General features: G+C 40.9%; 1 protein-coding gene across 1 annotated transcript; it reads right to left on the bottom strand.

Annotated features, from left to right (window-relative positions):
* Positions 1–2,439: 2,439 nt before the first annotated feature.
* Dynlt2 (dynein light chain Tctex-type 2) lies at positions 2,440–17,792 on the bottom strand. Its single transcript, XM_048421578.3, has 4 exons — positions 17,608–17,792; positions 7,493–7,699; positions 4,118–4,276; positions 2,440–2,588 (listed from the first exon to the last, which is right to left on the bottom strand). The coding sequence occupies exons 1-4, from the start codon at positions 17,713–17,715 to the stop codon at positions 2,478–2,480; spliced, it is 585 nt and encodes a 194-aa protein (XP_048277535.1). The 5' UTR covers positions 17,716–17,792; the 3' UTR covers positions 2,440–2,477.
* Between the last annotated feature and the right edge of the window lie 7 nt (positions 17,793–17,799).

The raw sequence follows: 17,799 nt of genomic DNA on the forward strand, positions 1-17,799 counted from the left end.
TAAGCACCTGAAGGACACAGGACTGGGAAGGCCTGGAAAAGGGAGCCCTGGTATTTGGATAGGATTTCTAATTTAGCTCTTGGACTTCGCCGTGACATCTGAAAGTCGGACTCTGCCATTGAAAGGAGCACGGGAGGCCAAGTCCAGAGGACAAAGGAGGAGCAGAGAGCCCCATCCCCATCCCCTCCACTCCCCACCAGCCTCCAAAATAGTACAGGACCAGATGAATACCTGCAGGGTGGTGGTGATCTAGCAGAAGGAGTTCCCTTTCACCACCAGGGCGGTTCACAGCATGCAAGAGTCTGTCAGACCTCGTGAATGGCTTCTAGCTCCTGATAACACTGACACCTTTCTCCCCAACTGAATTACGCACAGTGTGTCCACACGAAAGATGAAGTCCACACATCCATACTCGGCCTGCACTTGCAGTGAAGGGCGTGCTGTAGATCAGGATGTCTGCCCTACAGATCAAGGGCTTCAAGCTGAAGCAACACGCAAACACACTGAACCTAAGGGCAGCTTAGGTGGGAGAGGGCTTACTTGCAACTAAAAACACGATTTTAATGTTATAAAACTTGAAAGACAGACAAATACAGGCCGATGTAACATGGAGATTGGATTTATCTGTTGTGATAAAGCAATCATGGGGGAAAGGGTTTCTCTGGCTCGGCTCAGCAGGCACATCACACCCAATCTGGTACAGAGAGAGATACAAAACAGCATTCAGCTTCCTTTTGCTTTCTGTGTGGTCCAGGAGCCTACCCCAGGGTATGGTGCTGCCCACAATGACGCTGTCTTCCCACTGCAATCCATCACGCTTGTCTCTCCCAAAGCATATCCAGAAACTAGCCTAACCTAGATAATCCCTCACAGGTGTTCCAAAATCCAATCTAGATGATTCTAGAGTCTCAAGAAGACAACTGAGATAAAGTATCATATGTTTCTAATGGAAAGGGGATAACAATTTGGAAACAGGAAGTATGTTCAGGTTCATCCTTTATTCTAATTTGGCTTGAGAACAGGGCAAATGAAACGGGAGTTAGGAGACAATATGACCTATAGAGAAGACACGGATTTAGAATTAAGACTTTGGTTTAGATCTCAGCACTGTTATTAACTGTGTGATTAGAGGGAAATTTAATCTCTCTGGCCCTCCAATTCCTCATCTGAAAATGAATAATAATGATGCCCAACTGCCTGCATAAAGCTGCCTTGTTGTTCACCACACTCAGCCCCCAGACACTGGCAGTACAGGGGAAAGGGTGGGGTATAAACCTTATGAGGCCCAGTAAAATATGTAACTACAGGTTAGAAAAAGGCCCCATCCTAGAGACACCTGACTTTGGGCAATAAAATGAGGCGGGGGGGGGGGGGGGGCACGGACTTTCAAGTATTGGAAGCCTTGAGAAGCATTTCAGAGAGTGGTCAGTTTAGCAGCTGGGGAATAACCAGCTATCTGGAATTTTTGAGGAAATTCTGGTAGAGTGGTGGTTTCAGAAACCAGGTTGAAGTGAATGAAAGAAAGTTATGGGAAGGCTAGGAACTGGAGGGGAAACAAGACAACCCAGAGAAGTTCTGTTAAAGTAAACACAAAACCAGAGTTGCAGGAGAGATGGTGGTTTTGGGGGCAGTTTCTGTAGGTCCCAAGTGGGACATTCTCACTCAGCTTCATAGAATTTTTCCTTCCTACTCTCTGGCACGCTATCCTTTCTTAACCTTATATGGACGGACCCTTTCCCTTTGTTTTCAGCTGCTGAGGAGAAACAGGGTTTGCTCCACACTGTCTCTTGTGATGGAGATTGTTCCGGGCCCGATCCTTTTACCTTCTTAACGGGTGCCTTTCCATTGCATTTCTTTCTCCATTGTCATGACGTCCCCCTTCCTAAGGTACGTTTTTCACACAAATGTGTGAGTGTGCCTCTCCCCCAAAACCTAAATCTAAGCATGGATTTGACTAAGAATACCATAAAGTCAGTTTCTGTTGATTGGAAGGAGGAGGAATTTAGATAAGAAAGCATTAATACTTAAACATCTTTCCTTTAAGCTTAGGGATGCCTTTCAAAAAAACAAATACAAAATATTAAAACACCACCAAAAATGAATCTGTCCTTATAAGTTTTCCAAAATGTATCTTCCACTTACATTTTCTCAGACTTCAGCTTAGCTCAGAATGGGGTATAAGAAAGGGATCTTTATTTAGGGGTAGACTCACAGGTCAACAGTCCTCTGCACAAGCGGGGAACAGAAACCAAATCCAGCAGCTGAGAGAGAGAGACCACGCAAGCTTTACTTCCATTTACATTTATAGTATAAGAGACCACACACAAGTGGGCTGGTATCTTAAAGGCTATTAGCTAAAGGAGTTCCCACACATGTTAGTAAGTAAATATAGCTGGCTTTTCAATGTTTGTTGTTAAGATAACACATGAGGCTTATACATCTGTACATGCCCTTTATTTTGGAAACTTAGCCCTGAGCTATTCACAGTAGAGAGCAAATACCAACACCAGCGCCAGGTAAGACTCTGTTTCATGCTGAGCTTGGACCCAGCTGTCCCATGCCACATCCCAGATCCATCTGCTGGCAATCTGTGAGAAAAAATTTTAAAGACTCAGATGGAATGTGTTAAGTATCTTTTAAATTACATAATCTGATTTTTTAAATAGTGTGTCAGTATCTCAGAAAATCATATTTAAGAAATAATTTGTTAGGCTGGGTGGCAAACAATCTGTGCTCAAAGCTCTCAGTTACATCCTAGCATAAGAGGAAAATCAAGAGGCCAGAGTGATGGCTCAGCAGTTAAGAGTATATATTGTGTTTCCAGAAGAGCTCAGTTCAGTTCCCAGCACCCACACCAGATGGCTTACACCTGTAGCTCCACCTCCATGGGAATCCGTCACCTTTGACCTCTTCATGGGCCTTCAGACATGAGCACACACCCCCATCCCCCAAACACACACTAGATGATAAAAAAGTAAATTTTTTTTAAGGACATGTCCCATTCTCCTTTCCGTGGAGAGACTCGGGAGTGGTCCTGCTTGGCTCCGTTCCTTGCTGGAGGCTGGGAGTTGCCTTACAGGGAGCCTAGGCAGGGTCAGAAAGCTCTAGAATGGACTCTAGTAGTTCTACCTAGAGACCCAGCTTCTTACCACATCTAGAAACCTACAACTGAAAGCTTGCTAGGGTCTTTCCTGGCAGCAACGGTGCTGATTGTATAAATGGGCCATGACTGCTCTGTGAGGCCTGCAAGGACAGCTTTAGTGTCTGTGATGGATCCAAAATGGCCACACATTCTTCAAGGCAGGAAGCTGGAGACAGGAGCTGAGCAGAGGTCATGGAGAAGCTGTTTGCCAGCTTATTCAGCCTGTTTCTTTACAGCAACCAGGACCACTGGTCCAGGGGTGACACTTCCCACCATGGGCTGGAGTCTCCCACATCAACCACTAATTAAGAAAATGCCCTACAGGATTGCCTACAGCCCAGTCTTATGGAGGCAATTTTTCAACAGAGGTTCCTTCCTCTGATTCTAGCTAGCTTGTGTTAAGTTGACATAAAACTAGAAAACACAATTGACTCTTTTCAACATGACACATAAGCATATCACTGAGTTATATCCTTGTTCATCCCTGAACATCATACATCAGTAACATCACAATATAAAACATTCTTAATTACCTAGCATGCCTAAATGAAACTTACTGCTAAATATTTATTTTTGCTGTTTTCGAGACAAGGTCTCTCTGTGTAGACCTGGCTGTCTTGGAATTCACTAGTTAGACCAGCCTTGAACTTACAGAGATCCACCTCCCTCTGTCTCCCGAGTGCTGTGATTAAAAGTATGCATCACTACCCCTAGCTTACTGGTTAATTAATTTAAATGACATTTAAATTATCAAAATTGCTATGACCAAGAAGCAGGCTACATAATCTAGTAAATTACTGATAGAAAAATTGTATTTCTAGGCTAGTACTTTTCAAATAATTTGCAATGAAAAAAAAGTTTGCTTTTTTTTTAACAAACTGATCTTTTTATTCAAGAGGTCCTTCATGATCTCTACACCCCCTAGGAACACCTCAAATCTCAAATGAATGGATGTTAGGTCACTGGGGCACTTACATTTATTGCTTGACCAGTTTTTTGAATAAATAATACTTTTATAATGAATTTATAACGGTGGTACCCAAATTCTTTAACCGCTGCCAATACTCGATCTGCCAAGTCAAGTGACAAATGAGAGAAGGCTTTATCATCATATTTGACATCTTTAAGACTTTCCTTTAAAAAAATAAGAAAAAAGTTTCAATTTTTAAACAAAATGTTTTATAAAAATAGAAAACATGTATCTAAATAATACATACAACTGTTTTAAAATACATAATAGTCCTGAAAATTACCATATATCATACTTACCAATTTATTTTCAGTAACAATTTTGAAAAAATGCTTTCAAAATTATCTTCAATTGTCAAAAGCCTGGTTTGGTGGCACAAGCCTTAAATTGCAGCACTCAGGAGGCCAAGGCATATGGCTCCTTATAGCTGTAGGCCAGCCTGACTAGACAGTAAGTTCCCAGCCAACCACAGCTACAACAGTGAGACTCAGTCTCAAAGCCATGGGTTCAGTTCCCCTCATCACCAACTCTCGAGCTGTGAGTTCCTGCTTAAGAGGCTGCTTTGTCAGCTACAATAACCCAGTCTCCATTTTCTACTAGGGAGACAAAAGAATTTCAGAAACTTTCTGGAAATTCATAGTAAAGGAAGGAACGTGATTGCATGTTCCAAATGCAGGTGTTGCTGGGCCAAGTTGGCTTTATGTCACAGTATCCTCTGGGTCTCTAACTCCTTATGGTGCCAACAACTAGTGCATTTACTACTTAACACATCTAAGAAAAAGAGACAGGGCTCACAGACCATGAAGCAAGAGCCTTCCTTTTAAAACATAAAACCAGATTTACTTTAAATGCATGACTGCTCTGCCTGCATGCGTGTCTGTGCACCACGTGTTGTGAGGCACCGTGTGGATCCACTCTTCATCCCAGGAGCCGTTCTCATACACTGAGCACAGCTGAGCTGAGGAGGAGCTGAGCACAAACAAATCCTCTGATTAACTGGCTTTCTGGAAGTGCACCGGGCGGTGGACTAAGTTCTCGTGACAACAAATGGACGACTATCAGTCAATTTCATACAACAAAAAATCAAGTAAGTGTCCTCCTTGATTCTCCTGCACCCTGCTAGCTCAACCCTCTTTCCTCTCGTCTGCCTCCCAACCTCTCCTAGTGTCTCCCTGATAGGTTCCTTCCATGTCTGTAGCTGGTCTAAGCTGGTCTAAGCTGGTCTAAGCCCTGCATTTCGTCTTGCATCTATCTTCCCAATATTCCATATCATCTGCTTTCTCCTGAGTCTAACTCAAGTTCACGGTCAGTCTTCTCTCAAAGTAAACCTAACCCACTGCTTGTCTGTCTAGGAGTCTCTTTGACTCCATATTCTGACTGTAACTCTGGCCTCGGGATCCAGGGGTGGCCGATCCATAGTTTGATCCAGAGGTTCAACCCTATTCCGTTTATTCAATTTTGTTTAATTTCATTTACCTGGTAGAATCAAGTGAGAGACCAAAAATATACACTTATATCACACATACTATTAGTGTTGATTAGAATTCTTTCCCCAAACCATAAGATATACTATCTTTGCCAAATATCAATTATTGTGAAATACATAGATAGTATAGTTAGAATGGAGGGATGGAAGGTAGCAGAGAGGTTCAGAATATACACCCTTAAATGTGTTGTGAAATACATTGTATAGTTAGAATGGAGGGATGGAAGGTAGCAGAGAGGTTCAGAATATACACCCTTAAATGTGTTGCTCTCTCATGTAATTTTGACCCAAAAGTACTTGAAAAAAAAATATGGGTGCAGTAGCCTGCTGTTCCTTTTTCCAGAAAGTAGGAGATAAAGCTCTTATGAAAAGGATCCTCTCTAGTGCCAGAGAGGGAAGAGGAACAGACACAGCACTTCTTCAACTAGCCTTCCTTTCCCAGGCACATTTCTGGGATTACCTACCCCAGCTCAGATACCTTAAATCAGGCTTCCGAATTTTTCTAACCTGTATCCCAACTAGCAAACAAGAACTTGATTCTGCCTTTCCATACCTCTGTCTTCCTCACGAGGTCCTCCATGTATAGGTACAAGTTACTGAAGTTTGCTTTTCTCTAGATTTGCCTTATAGTATTTTAATTTTTAGGTGAGGTGGAAACCTAAAGGGAGAGATGTATCTCCTGTAGATGAGGGGACAGCAGCTGCTGGAACCCAAATGTTGATCTGCAGCCTGCAGATGCAAGCCAAGCCCCTGGTCATACAAGCTGAGAATGGGACCCATAAGTTAAGCAGTGGAGTGTGAACTCAAGTGCATTTCACAGTGAACATCAGGTTCCCCAGACCCATGCTGACCCAATTATGGAACTGGCATGAGTAGAATAGACATTCTTAGCAGCTGCAGAAAGTCAGAGCTTTTATTGAGGAAAACCTTCAATGGAAACAGAGTTACCTCTACCTTACTCAAAAATAGTATGGCATCATGAAGAGGTCGTATAAAGCATCGCCATTGTGACTGTTGCCATGTCCTCTTTCCATCCGTCTGACTGTTCTGTGAGCTTGGCCAGGCAGCATCTACAGCTGCAGCTGCTGTATGGTTCATGGTTTCACGGTTTAAGCAACACATCTTTTAGAACCACCTATGTAGTTACTGACCTGGAAAAAAAGCCTTTTTCTCCATACCTATGCATAAGAGCTATTAGAACCAGTTTGCTTTCAGCTAGCAAAGCCAGAAATGCATCTTTCCCATCCTACCTAACGTCTACCAGCTGTCCAGCCCTGTAAACAGTGGTTTTCCTGTCTCAACAGCCTGGTCCCAAATAAAACACGCAGAAGCTTATATATAAAACTATAAATGCTCTGTCAATAGCTCTGGTTTATTACTAACTAGCTCTTACATTTAAACCAACCAATTTCTATTAATCTATGTATTGCCATGTGGCTTATGGCTTTACCTGTCCTCTAGCATCTTGCTTCTTGGGCGGCTTGCTGGCATCTCCCTCAAGTCTGCCTTTCTTCATCCCTGTCCTCAGTTTGATTGTCCCACCTAATTTTATCCTGCCTTGCTATAGGCCAATCCGTTTTATTATTAACTAATGAGAGTAATGCATAGTCACAGCATACAAAAGAATTATCCCATACACAGCACAGTCCCATGTCAGAATTTAGTTTACAGAGAACCTGGTTGTCTTTTTCCCTTTGGGTTCAGACTGAATTCAACACTCAGAATTATAGGACCATTTTCCCTCTATATTTTTACAGGGAGTCTCTGTAGGGAATACACATACACCTTCCTCAATATATATCACATGTCTTATTTTGATCTAGCATGGCCTCAATAGTCTCATATGTGCTAGATAATTGTCTACCACTGAGCTATATCCTTGGGCCCTGATTACCTTTAATATCTGTTGGATTTTAGTCTCTACTGAATGTGCTTGGAATTTCTTCAATGGCTCCATTCTGTATGAATTAGCAAACTTTAATTTTGCCAGGGCACTCTTCCATTCTTTGCCTATATCAGCAATTGAATCATCAAATGGAGGTTCCACATACTGAACATCATGAAAAGATTCTCTCAGTCTTTCTCTTAAGATCTGTGCATACTGAAAGAGGAAGGGAGAAAGATTACATTTCAAACTTTAAGAATCTGCATACAGTGGAGGCTGAGCTAACAAACCTGAAATCTTCTAGGTAGACTTCAATTCAGTCACTAAATCTTAAGTCTATTTATTAACTTCCAACTATTAACACTTTCTATCATCAATTTGAGACTAAATAACTACCTGAGAGATAGGCTTTTGGCTTGCCTAAGGAGGATTATTTTGATGTGATTAAAGAAAATGAGAAGACTTATCCTGACCTGTATAGAACGGAGACAGTGCGTGGAGCACAAGGAATCACTGCTCTCTGCCTCCGCACTGTGGGTCCAGTGTGCTCAGCCCCCTCAAAGCCCTGCTGCCGTGACTTCTCTGTCTTGGTGGACTGGACCCTGGCACCATGAGGCCAAAACAAACTCTTCTTTATTAAGCTGCTTTTGTAAGAGTATTTACCACAACAGCAGGAAGTGGAACTATGACATTCACAAATATAAAATATGCAAGTTTGTGTGCCTATATTTAAAATACCTAAAAAAATATCCAAAAGGATGAGAAACAAGAGTAGCCCTAGAGAGTGCCTGAGGGATAAAGGCAAAACAACTTTAAATGTTTCCAAGACCTGCAATTATGAAAATATTACCCATACATTTATTTATCTTTAAATAAGTAACAGATTTAAGTAACACTATAAATCTTAACTTGAAAAGATAACAAAAGCATATATTTGTATGTGCAAATATATCATATATATTACATATATGTCAGTTCATTTTTGACATGAAATATACGAATCCATGATTTTTGGCATGTATTTTTTAACATGATGCCATCCGAAGTATATAATTTATTTTAATAAAATAATTAGAGCCCTACTGATGTGCCCAACCAGTGACTGACTGGTGGGGTGCAGGCACCCCAGGCTATGAACACTGTGTAAACAACGCAGCTCCATCTGTAGGTGACAAAGCCACTCAGCAGTTTCCAAACACTGGACAACACTGCTGCAGCTCCTGAATCACTTTCTAGGCCCGACAGTGGCAAGCTTCACTGTCTTAATAACCAGGAATTTCTTTCTGTACCTACTTGCTTGGCTAGAACTTCCAATTTCATACTGACCACAAGTGATGAACACAGGATGAATGGACACAGCCTTAGTCCTGCTGGAGGACAAAGTTTTAGTCTTCTACCACTGAATATAATGTTGGCTATGGGCTTTTAACACATAAATTTTTAATATTCTGATAATTCTGGTAGTTGTATTCAATACTTTTCATCACAAAAGGGTAAATTTTGACAAAAATGATTTTTTTAATCAATGGATATGATCATATAACTTACTGCTTCGTTGTATGTACTACATTGGTAGACTTTTATATGATGACCCATCTTTCCATCCAGAAAAACGTGGTCACAGTGTGTAACTCTCTGAAGACTGATACTAGTGCTTTTTTCAGTGTTTGGGGTTTTGCAATAATATTTATAGGGCTATTAGTTTTCTTTTTTGGTTTAATTACGTTTATTTATTTGTCAGCAGATGGTGGTGTATGCTCTAAAAAAGACACAAAAACTTACATGTACAAATCTGCGTACACATATTTGTGTACTATTCTAGCTTCATAGAAGTTCACTGAGGTGGATACTCTTTGGGTCTGGTTAATTTTAGTGTGTAACTTTTTTATTTGCAAGTTTTTATAATAAAATTTATTGAAAGCGAAGAAAATTCTATGGTTGGAGATCATGCATGGTAGATAGGTGCACCACACAAGGTAGATCCAGCACTGCCAATTTTTGAAGGTGTATTACTGAAATCTCCCACTATCATGTCAGTTTGGTATATTTCTCCTTTAAATCTATACATCTTCCTCTCACATACTTTGATGCTGCACCATTAGTTGTGTATTTGCAAGAACTGGTCTGTTTTCTCAGACAACTGGCCCCATCCTCGCTATGCAATGCCTCACTTCATCACTGATGGCTTCACTTGCTTTGCTTTTCCTTTGTCTGAAGTCTACTGCTACTCCTACTTGATTCTCTCTCTCTCTCCTTCCCTCTTTCTCTCCCTCCTCTCCCCCCCCTTCTCTGTCTCTCTGTGTGTGTATGTGTGTTTTTTTGAGACAGGATTTTTCTGTGTAACAGCCCTAACTGTCCTGGAACTAGCTCTTGTAGACCAGGCTGGCCTCATAATGGGCCAATCAGTTTACAGCTTATGGAGACCTCTGTGTGATTTTCTTTGGGACTTGCCAGCTGTGAGAACTGGGCAGGACAGAAACCCCAACAAGCCGGCCCTCATGTTACAGAATGGCGCCTACATGGACAACTATATCTACATAAAGCCTGACTGAGCTTGGGAAGTAATTCTGAGCAGACAAGAGTAAAGCATGGCTTCTTGGTAGCAGCAATTTCTCGGGTCTGCTCTGCTTGCTAGAGGCAAGCACTCTCATTTAAGAGGGGCTTCCCGACTCAGCTTTAGCTGCAAAACCATGCAGTTCTTTTAAGAGGTCCTGCCACGAAACACTTAAATAGTGTTGATAAAAATCTGGCCACATGCTTTTCCGTTTTCAGCTGTAGCAGGAAAAAAGCTGTGCTGTTTTAAAATGCTGGCTTTCTGGGCCGTCCTGCCAGGGCAAACTCTGAGTCTTTCAGGCAGGCAGCCGGACAATGGAGCATTTGAGTGTGGTTTGTGAGCACACTGTTGCAGCTTGCTTGCTGGCAGGAACCTTGAAACGCCATAGAGTTGTGGCAATAAACATGGCTCCTGCCAGTACCTCCGCCATGAGGCTGGAATCTCACAAAGCTGAGGAATGGGCTGGATCCAGTCGTCAGAGCCATGGCTTTAATCCTACCCATATTGCTTGATAAATTAAAGACTCGTATAATCAGAAAAAGAGAGATATACAGTAAAGGGAGATTCAAAGAAGAAAGAAAACCTCTAAATGGTTTACTGTGTCTTAAAAATAAATGCAGGCTAAAGGTTAAAGTCCTTAAAATAAAAAGAGAGTAGTTGGGTGTGGTGGTACATACCTTTAATCCCAAAGTTTGGGAGGCAGAGGCAGGCAGATCTCTGTGAGTGCAAAGACAGCCTGGTCTACAGAGTTATTCCAGGACAGCCAAAGATATACAGAGAACCTGTCTCAAAAAGTAAAAGTAAAAAGAAAAGAAATAGAGTTTAAAATAAAGTCATGTAAAGATGGAAAACACACAGAGAATCTGGATACTGTATGTTATTATGCTCTCTTTGAATTGTTTATATGCTGAGGAAGGAGCAACAGCTGCGAAAAGAAATTTGTTTATAAATGCTGCTGAATTAATTCAAGATAAGTATTTTGAAAATACCTTGACTTCAAAATTGAAGTCAAAAGGTATGCTACTTTGGAGAAGAAACTTTGCTTTTGTTTCCACAGGAAGTGAGAGGCTGAGGCTTCATTCTGAGTTAAGAAAAATCAGATTTGACCAAGGAAGACACCCGAGAAATCTCCAGTAGGAGCAGATGGCCCAGATGTCTAAGTTCTACATCCAGAACAGATTCAAGACTGCTGTCTGAGATAATCAAGACTCACAGGATACTCCAGTCAGGATTTGATCATAACTCTAAATTCTCTTTAGGTCCCCATAAGATTATCAGTACCCCCAACCAGCTAGAAGTAGCCTGGAAAACTATGTCCATATTCCAAAATAAATGGACTATGGATGTTATTGTTTTCTTTAAAAAAAAGGGGGGGGGATGGTGCAGGACAATTCTATATTCTGTCAATTATATTTTAAATAAACGCTGATTGGCTGATAGACAGAAAGAAAGTATAGGCAGGGAAAACCAGACAGGAAGCAGAGGTGTGGCAATGAGAACAGGAGTATTCTGGGGAGGAAGCTCTTTCCCAAGTCTTGCCCAGATCACCAAAGAAGCAGGATGTGACCTGCCCTGCCAAAAAACATACCGAGTCATGTGGCTAACATATACAAGAATAATGGGTTAAAATAAGTTACAAGAGTTAACAAGAAGCCAAGCTAATGGGTTAATCCGTTTATAACTTATGGAGACCTCTGTGTGATTTTCTTTGGGACTTGCCGGCTGTGGGAACTGGGTAGGACAGAAACCCCAACAAGCCAGCCCTCATGTTATAGCCTCGAACTCACAGAGATCTGCCAGCCTCTGCCTCCTGAGTGCTAGAATTAAAAGCATGTGCCACCATCACTCAGCTAAATAAACATTTGTTTGTTTGTTTGTTTGTTGTTTGTAGACAGGGTTTCTATGTATATCCTTGGCTGTCCTGCAATTCATCCTGCAAACCAGGCTGGCCTAGAACTCAGAGATTCACCTGCCTCTGCCTCCCGAGTGCTGGGATTAAAGGTGTGCACCACCACTGCCCAGCTAACTTCTACTTAAGTTTGATATTAATGTGTCTTTTTCCACCCATCCACTTTTATGTATGTGTAGTTTAATCCACTGACAACTGTTGTACTCAAACCAATGACAACGTGATTATTGGTACAATTGAATCAATAGTTATGATATTTGTTACTCTCTTCTATTTGATGCCCCTGTTCTTCGTTTTATTGTCTTCCATTCTTTTCTATTGTGACTTAAACTGAGCATTCAATGTGATTCCTGTTCTCTAATTTCTCAGCATGTTAATTACTCTTCCTCCACCTCCTCTACTTCCTCTCTTAACACTAGAGTTCAGAAATATGTGTTGCAGGTAATTCAAACCCACTTTCAACTAACACTTCATAGATAGTATAAATTAATATAAAAAATAACTAATTCTTTCCTCCCATTCTTTCTGTCATGCTGCTATTCACCTCACCTGTAACAGATACACACTTAACATGTATTCATAAGCAAACATAATTGTATCTTTCCTGCTATTTTTAATAAACCATTATCTGTTAGAGTAGAAAGAGGAACATTAAAGGTTTTTAATTAACCTTTATTCAGTGCTTTCTTTGGTGCTTTTATGCAGATTCAAATTTCTGAAGTTACTGTGGTATAGTCTCTAATTCATACGTCTTATAATATCTTATATTCCATCCTCTATCTAGGATTTCCATTGTGAATAATTTACAACTTCTATAACTGCCTCAAAGTTTTCAAACATTCCTCTCTTCTTTTTCAGTCTGCATTTTTTTCCATTTGTTTTGGATATTTCTATGATACTTTCATTCCTGGGGTGTTTACTACTCAGTACACCTTGTAATTTTTTTCCTTGATAGTAGACCAACTTACAGTGTCAGACCTGTAAACAGCCTCCAGTAATGTGATTTTACACACTGTGGGATATTTTACAGCGGCAAGGCTCTTTGAAGAGGCCCTGCTACTGAACACTTGAATGAGGTTTACGAGAGGGCAGTGTGATACTCAGTGGAGAGAGACTAGGTAGAGGGCCTACCAGAGCTGGGCAGATGGATAAGACAGCTCCAGGTCAGGGCCGGCAGGTATGAGGCTCCACTGTCACTGGCCTGAAAGGGGCTGAGCCGGCCACCACATCATGTGCTAAGCAAAGATACAGCACTGAGGGCCTAGAAACTGCTCAAGGTTTGGCTGGTGGTCAGAAAACACTGTAGACATACAAAAAGTCAGGTCCAGACTGAGAAAACCTCTAAATAGATATATTTTAAAATGTGCTTAGATGCTAAAGAAAGAAAAGAAAATGGGTATAGACAGTCACAGAAAAATAAATAGTTATAAAATAATAAAATGTCTTCTACTGAAAAGTAGAAGTAAGAAAATATGTTGCATTGGGGGAGAGGTTTTATTTTTGTTTCTACATGAAACAAAAAGCCATGGATTTCTTCAAAATTAATAAAGACCAGATCTGATCAGGGGAGAGCTCCTGAAAACCTTGGCCACAGACATAAACTAAGAAAAACACAAGACGGGTGACACAGACGGTGACATGTGCTGGTCCCTCTGCATGGGAACAGCTCTGAGACTGGAGGAGACATGACAAGTCTTGTTGGCTACAGAGTCCTCATGACTTATTATTACCTGCCATCCTTTCTCATGGCATGGACAGAGGTTTGGTTATGCAGTCCAAACAGACTTATAAAGTAAACAGATGCCTTTTACCCGTCCAAGCAAAGAACAAAAAATCACCCCTGACTTGTGCACACTGTACATTCTACACTTGTGTTAACGCAGACATATGTTACCTTTAAAAGTTTGTATGTTTTCAGAAAAAAGGGGAGCAGACACTAACGAGTACAAGTGGCCCAGGTAACCCAGCCTCTCAGAATGCCTCTGTTGCATCCAGAGTAACTTTAAAGATGATAGCCGAGATGGTCCAGCCAAAACTTCAGATAAGATCTACACTTTCCCATCACCCAGAGACCAAACAAAAAAATAATAGTTACTTCTCCCAGGACTTAATCATTGTTCCAATTGTCTCAGGATCTCCTAGAGATGCTGTTACCCCCAGACAACAGAAAGCAGTCTAGAGAACAGAACAGATGCCTACATTTTCAGGAGGTAGGGTGGATGATTTTTAGTTGTTCAATGGATTATGGATGTTTATCATTGTTTATGGGGGTTAGTTACAAGTTGTTGTTGGTCATAGTCAGGGACAAAGAAGAACAAAGGAGATGAGATTCAGGGATCTTGTTCTGAAAAGAAATTGGGGGCTATAGAAATGATAGGATAAAAGGGTAGATTACTGAGTCCACTTTTAGACTGAAAAGCGACTATTAAACTCAAATATTTTACATTGGTATGGATTTTTGTATTTTGATACAAATTTAAAGTAATTTCTGTTAGAACATACTCCATATATGTTTCTGCTCTTGTTTAATGTATTTTTGTATATTGATGCAAATTTAAAGTTATTTTTTGTTATACTGTATATAAGTCTCTACTGTTGGTGGAGACTGCTTGTGCATTATGATAGAAAGGTATAAAACTTGGACCCATTAAGATAGGGTAGATAATACAGTAATTTCTCCAAATTTGCTAAGTACAAATGAATTAGACATTGTGAATGTAATTCTTACTTGATAATGGTTCTTACTGTATATAAATTTCATGTATTAGATCTAAAACTTTTCCTTTTTACTTAGACAAAAAGGAGAAACTTGTAGGATGTTTGTACACTGTTCCAAGATGTATCGCTATGACTGGTATGATAAAAGCTGAACGACCAATAGATAGGCAGGAGTTATAGGCGGGACTTCTGTGTGTGGGAGAGGGAAAGAGGGGGGAGGGGGAGAGGGAGAGGGAGAGGGAGAGGGAGAGAGAGGGAGGGAGGGAGAGAGAGAGAGAGAGAGACAGAGAGAGAGAGAGACTGACTGGGAGGAAGAATCTAGGCATACAATTTCGTCAGCAGACATGTGGGGCAAGTCAGATGTGCTCCACTAAGAGGTAACCGAGCCACATTGTAGAACACAGATTTGAAAAAATATAGGTTAAATGACAGGTGGTGGTGGCGCATGCCTTTAATCCCAGCACTTGGAAGGTAGAGGCAGGAGGATTTCTGTGACTTTGAGGTCAGCCTGATCTACAGAACTAGTTCCAGAACAGCTAAAGCTATTACACAGTGAAACCCTGTCTTAGAAAAAAAATTGGGTTAACTTAAAAGAGCTAATTGGGGAAAAGCTTAAGCTAAGGTCAAGCTTTTATAATTAATAGTAAGTCTCCAGGTCATTATTTGTGGACTGGCAGTCCAAAGTTAGTCCAACAAGAAAGCTTGCTACACACACACACCCACACCCACACGCACGCACGCAGAGTGGGAACTCTAGTAGTATATCAATTACATCAGGTTTTCATACCCTACCACTAAAAGCTTGAGCATACTTTGGTATGCTGAGTCTCTCTACCAACTATCACTAACCTTTGTGGTAGCAATTTGTACTATAATCAATTTTGGGATTTGCAATTTTTTACTTGTTACTTAAATGTAGGGACTTCAACTTATATCACAATTTGAAATTCTGTTTTTGAGATATATTTTAGCTGCGTATAGTATTCTAGGTATGATTTTCTTTCAGTAAAGATGATGCTCTGGGGTTTTCTGATTTAGATGGTTTCTGAGAAGCCTATTTTCTCTTTTATAGAAATATTTATATCACTGGCTTCAAGTATGTCTCGGCAAAATTTCCTGATTCTTGTGCCTGGAATTCACTGAGATTCTTTAGTGTATGGGTTTAGTTTTCATATTTGTCTCTTTTTAATCTAGAATTTCAAACATTATTTGTTATCCTTCCTTTATTCTTTAGGGACTCAAATAACAAGACTACTAAGACATCTCATTGACCTTGTACGCCTTTTCAGAACTCTCTCCTCATGCATCTAAGCTTACTGGTCCTCTTTGTGTGAGATTAAATCTGTGAGCTGCATTCACTGCACCTGATCTGACATGGTGTTTGTTTACAGAAGGCTAACTCAACCTTTCTCTTAACAAGTGACTGCTACTTCTTTTCTACTACAACACACTCAAGGGATACACTATTAATACACTGTATGACTAGCAGTTTTCAAGATTGCATGATTCTTCTGGGAATAGGACACGTGGAGATCCAAATTAACCCTTAATAAGCAGACTATTTTGAGAACTGCATCTCCGACATTTCTTCTTTATGTATAATACTGGTCACTTGATTTCGCATACCTTTATTAAACGTACTTTATTCTTTCAGCTGAGATGAAATCCTTATCATCTTTTTAAATGCTGCCAAATTTGTTATCAATATAAGCTACTATCTGTCATTTATCTACAACTTTTAGTAATCTGGCCTAAGGTGTTGTAATCTCTGTTGTAAAGACCTAACTCCTGCTAAGCAAAAATGTGATTTGTTGTTAAGATGGGAGTAATTCAGTCAAGATGGAAAACCATAATAACCAGACTCGGGTAGACACATGAAGGACACTCCAGTTTGCATCTGCCATTATAATAAACCTAAGCCTTTTCTTAGGTCATTAAATAAATCTAAGTTTGTTTCATCTTCCTACAAAGTTTATGTTGTCACCTACACCACTAAAACCCTATAGAGCTGCAGATGGGCTACTTTTCTGAAAATACACTAGAAAAAAAGACACTTGGGGCTGGAGAGCGCCTGCAGAAGACCCAGCCGTTCCCAGCAACCACTTGGTGCTCACAGCCACTGCTGCCACTGCTGCGCATACACCCAGGAACACCCGTCACACATACATGTGCATAAAACAAATGAATAATTTTCTACAAATGAATATGGGACAATTAAAGTCAAGAGGTGCTCATACTGATTCAAATGTGTCCTGACTTCATGTTCTCAGAAACACAGAAACCACTGGCCACTTGAAATTAACGTTCAGTGTTGATTAGCAAGCAAGTGGGATCCTGTTTTAATTTCTTTTTAACTATTGGCCTATGCGAAGGTTTTACCTTCAGAAGACTAGACTTTAAGGGATGTTCTTTTCTATTGTTATCAGAGAAATAACCAGAATATTTTCTAACTTTCCTCTTAAATATTCTTCAAATAACAAACAAGGCTTAATTGATCTGCACGTGTTTTTTTCCAAGCGCGCGCTCTCTCTCTCCCTCTCCCTCTCTCTCTCTCTGTGTGTGTGTGTGTGTTTAAGGTGCATATGTGTGGTATAAACTCACTTGGTAAGCTACGAATATACTAAAATTGCGTTTGGAAGGCGCAATGTATACAACTATTGGATAACTATGGACATTGGCCAGTTAAGTCTGAAAAGAACTGGGAACGATCTTGTGAAAACTTTCCACTAGTTAACGTATGGCTCTTTGGATTTAACAACAAAAAACCCTCGGCCTTCGACGTCTAAACCACGTGGCTCCACCTAAACTCAGCTTCGCAAGGGTCAAGAAAACCGAAGAAGGTGAAGTGCAGCCATCCTTCCCTCGCCTCTGGACGACGACAAGGACAGAGCAGCTTCGTCTAGGGGGTGGGGAAGCTGCCTCGGGCCTGCGCTCTGCACTCACTGCCTCCTTCTCGAACATGCTAGGCCTCCTTTCCCTCTTAGGCGCCACCGGGGAGTGATGCGGCGCTTGGCTGCTGGTCGACTTCGTCACTCGGGTTCGCCGGTCCATCTTGATCAGTTTTCGCCCAGACGCCGCGCCTCCCACCGCTGTAGTCGCCCAACGCCCCGGCCTCAATGCCAGAGAACGAATCTC

This window comes from Myodes glareolus, chromosome 1, assembly GCF_982192425.1.
Source record: "Myodes glareolus chromosome 1, mMyoGla1.1, whole genome shotgun sequence".
Taxonomy (NCBI): Eukaryota; Metazoa; Chordata; class Mammalia; order Rodentia; family Cricetidae; genus Myodes; species Myodes glareolus.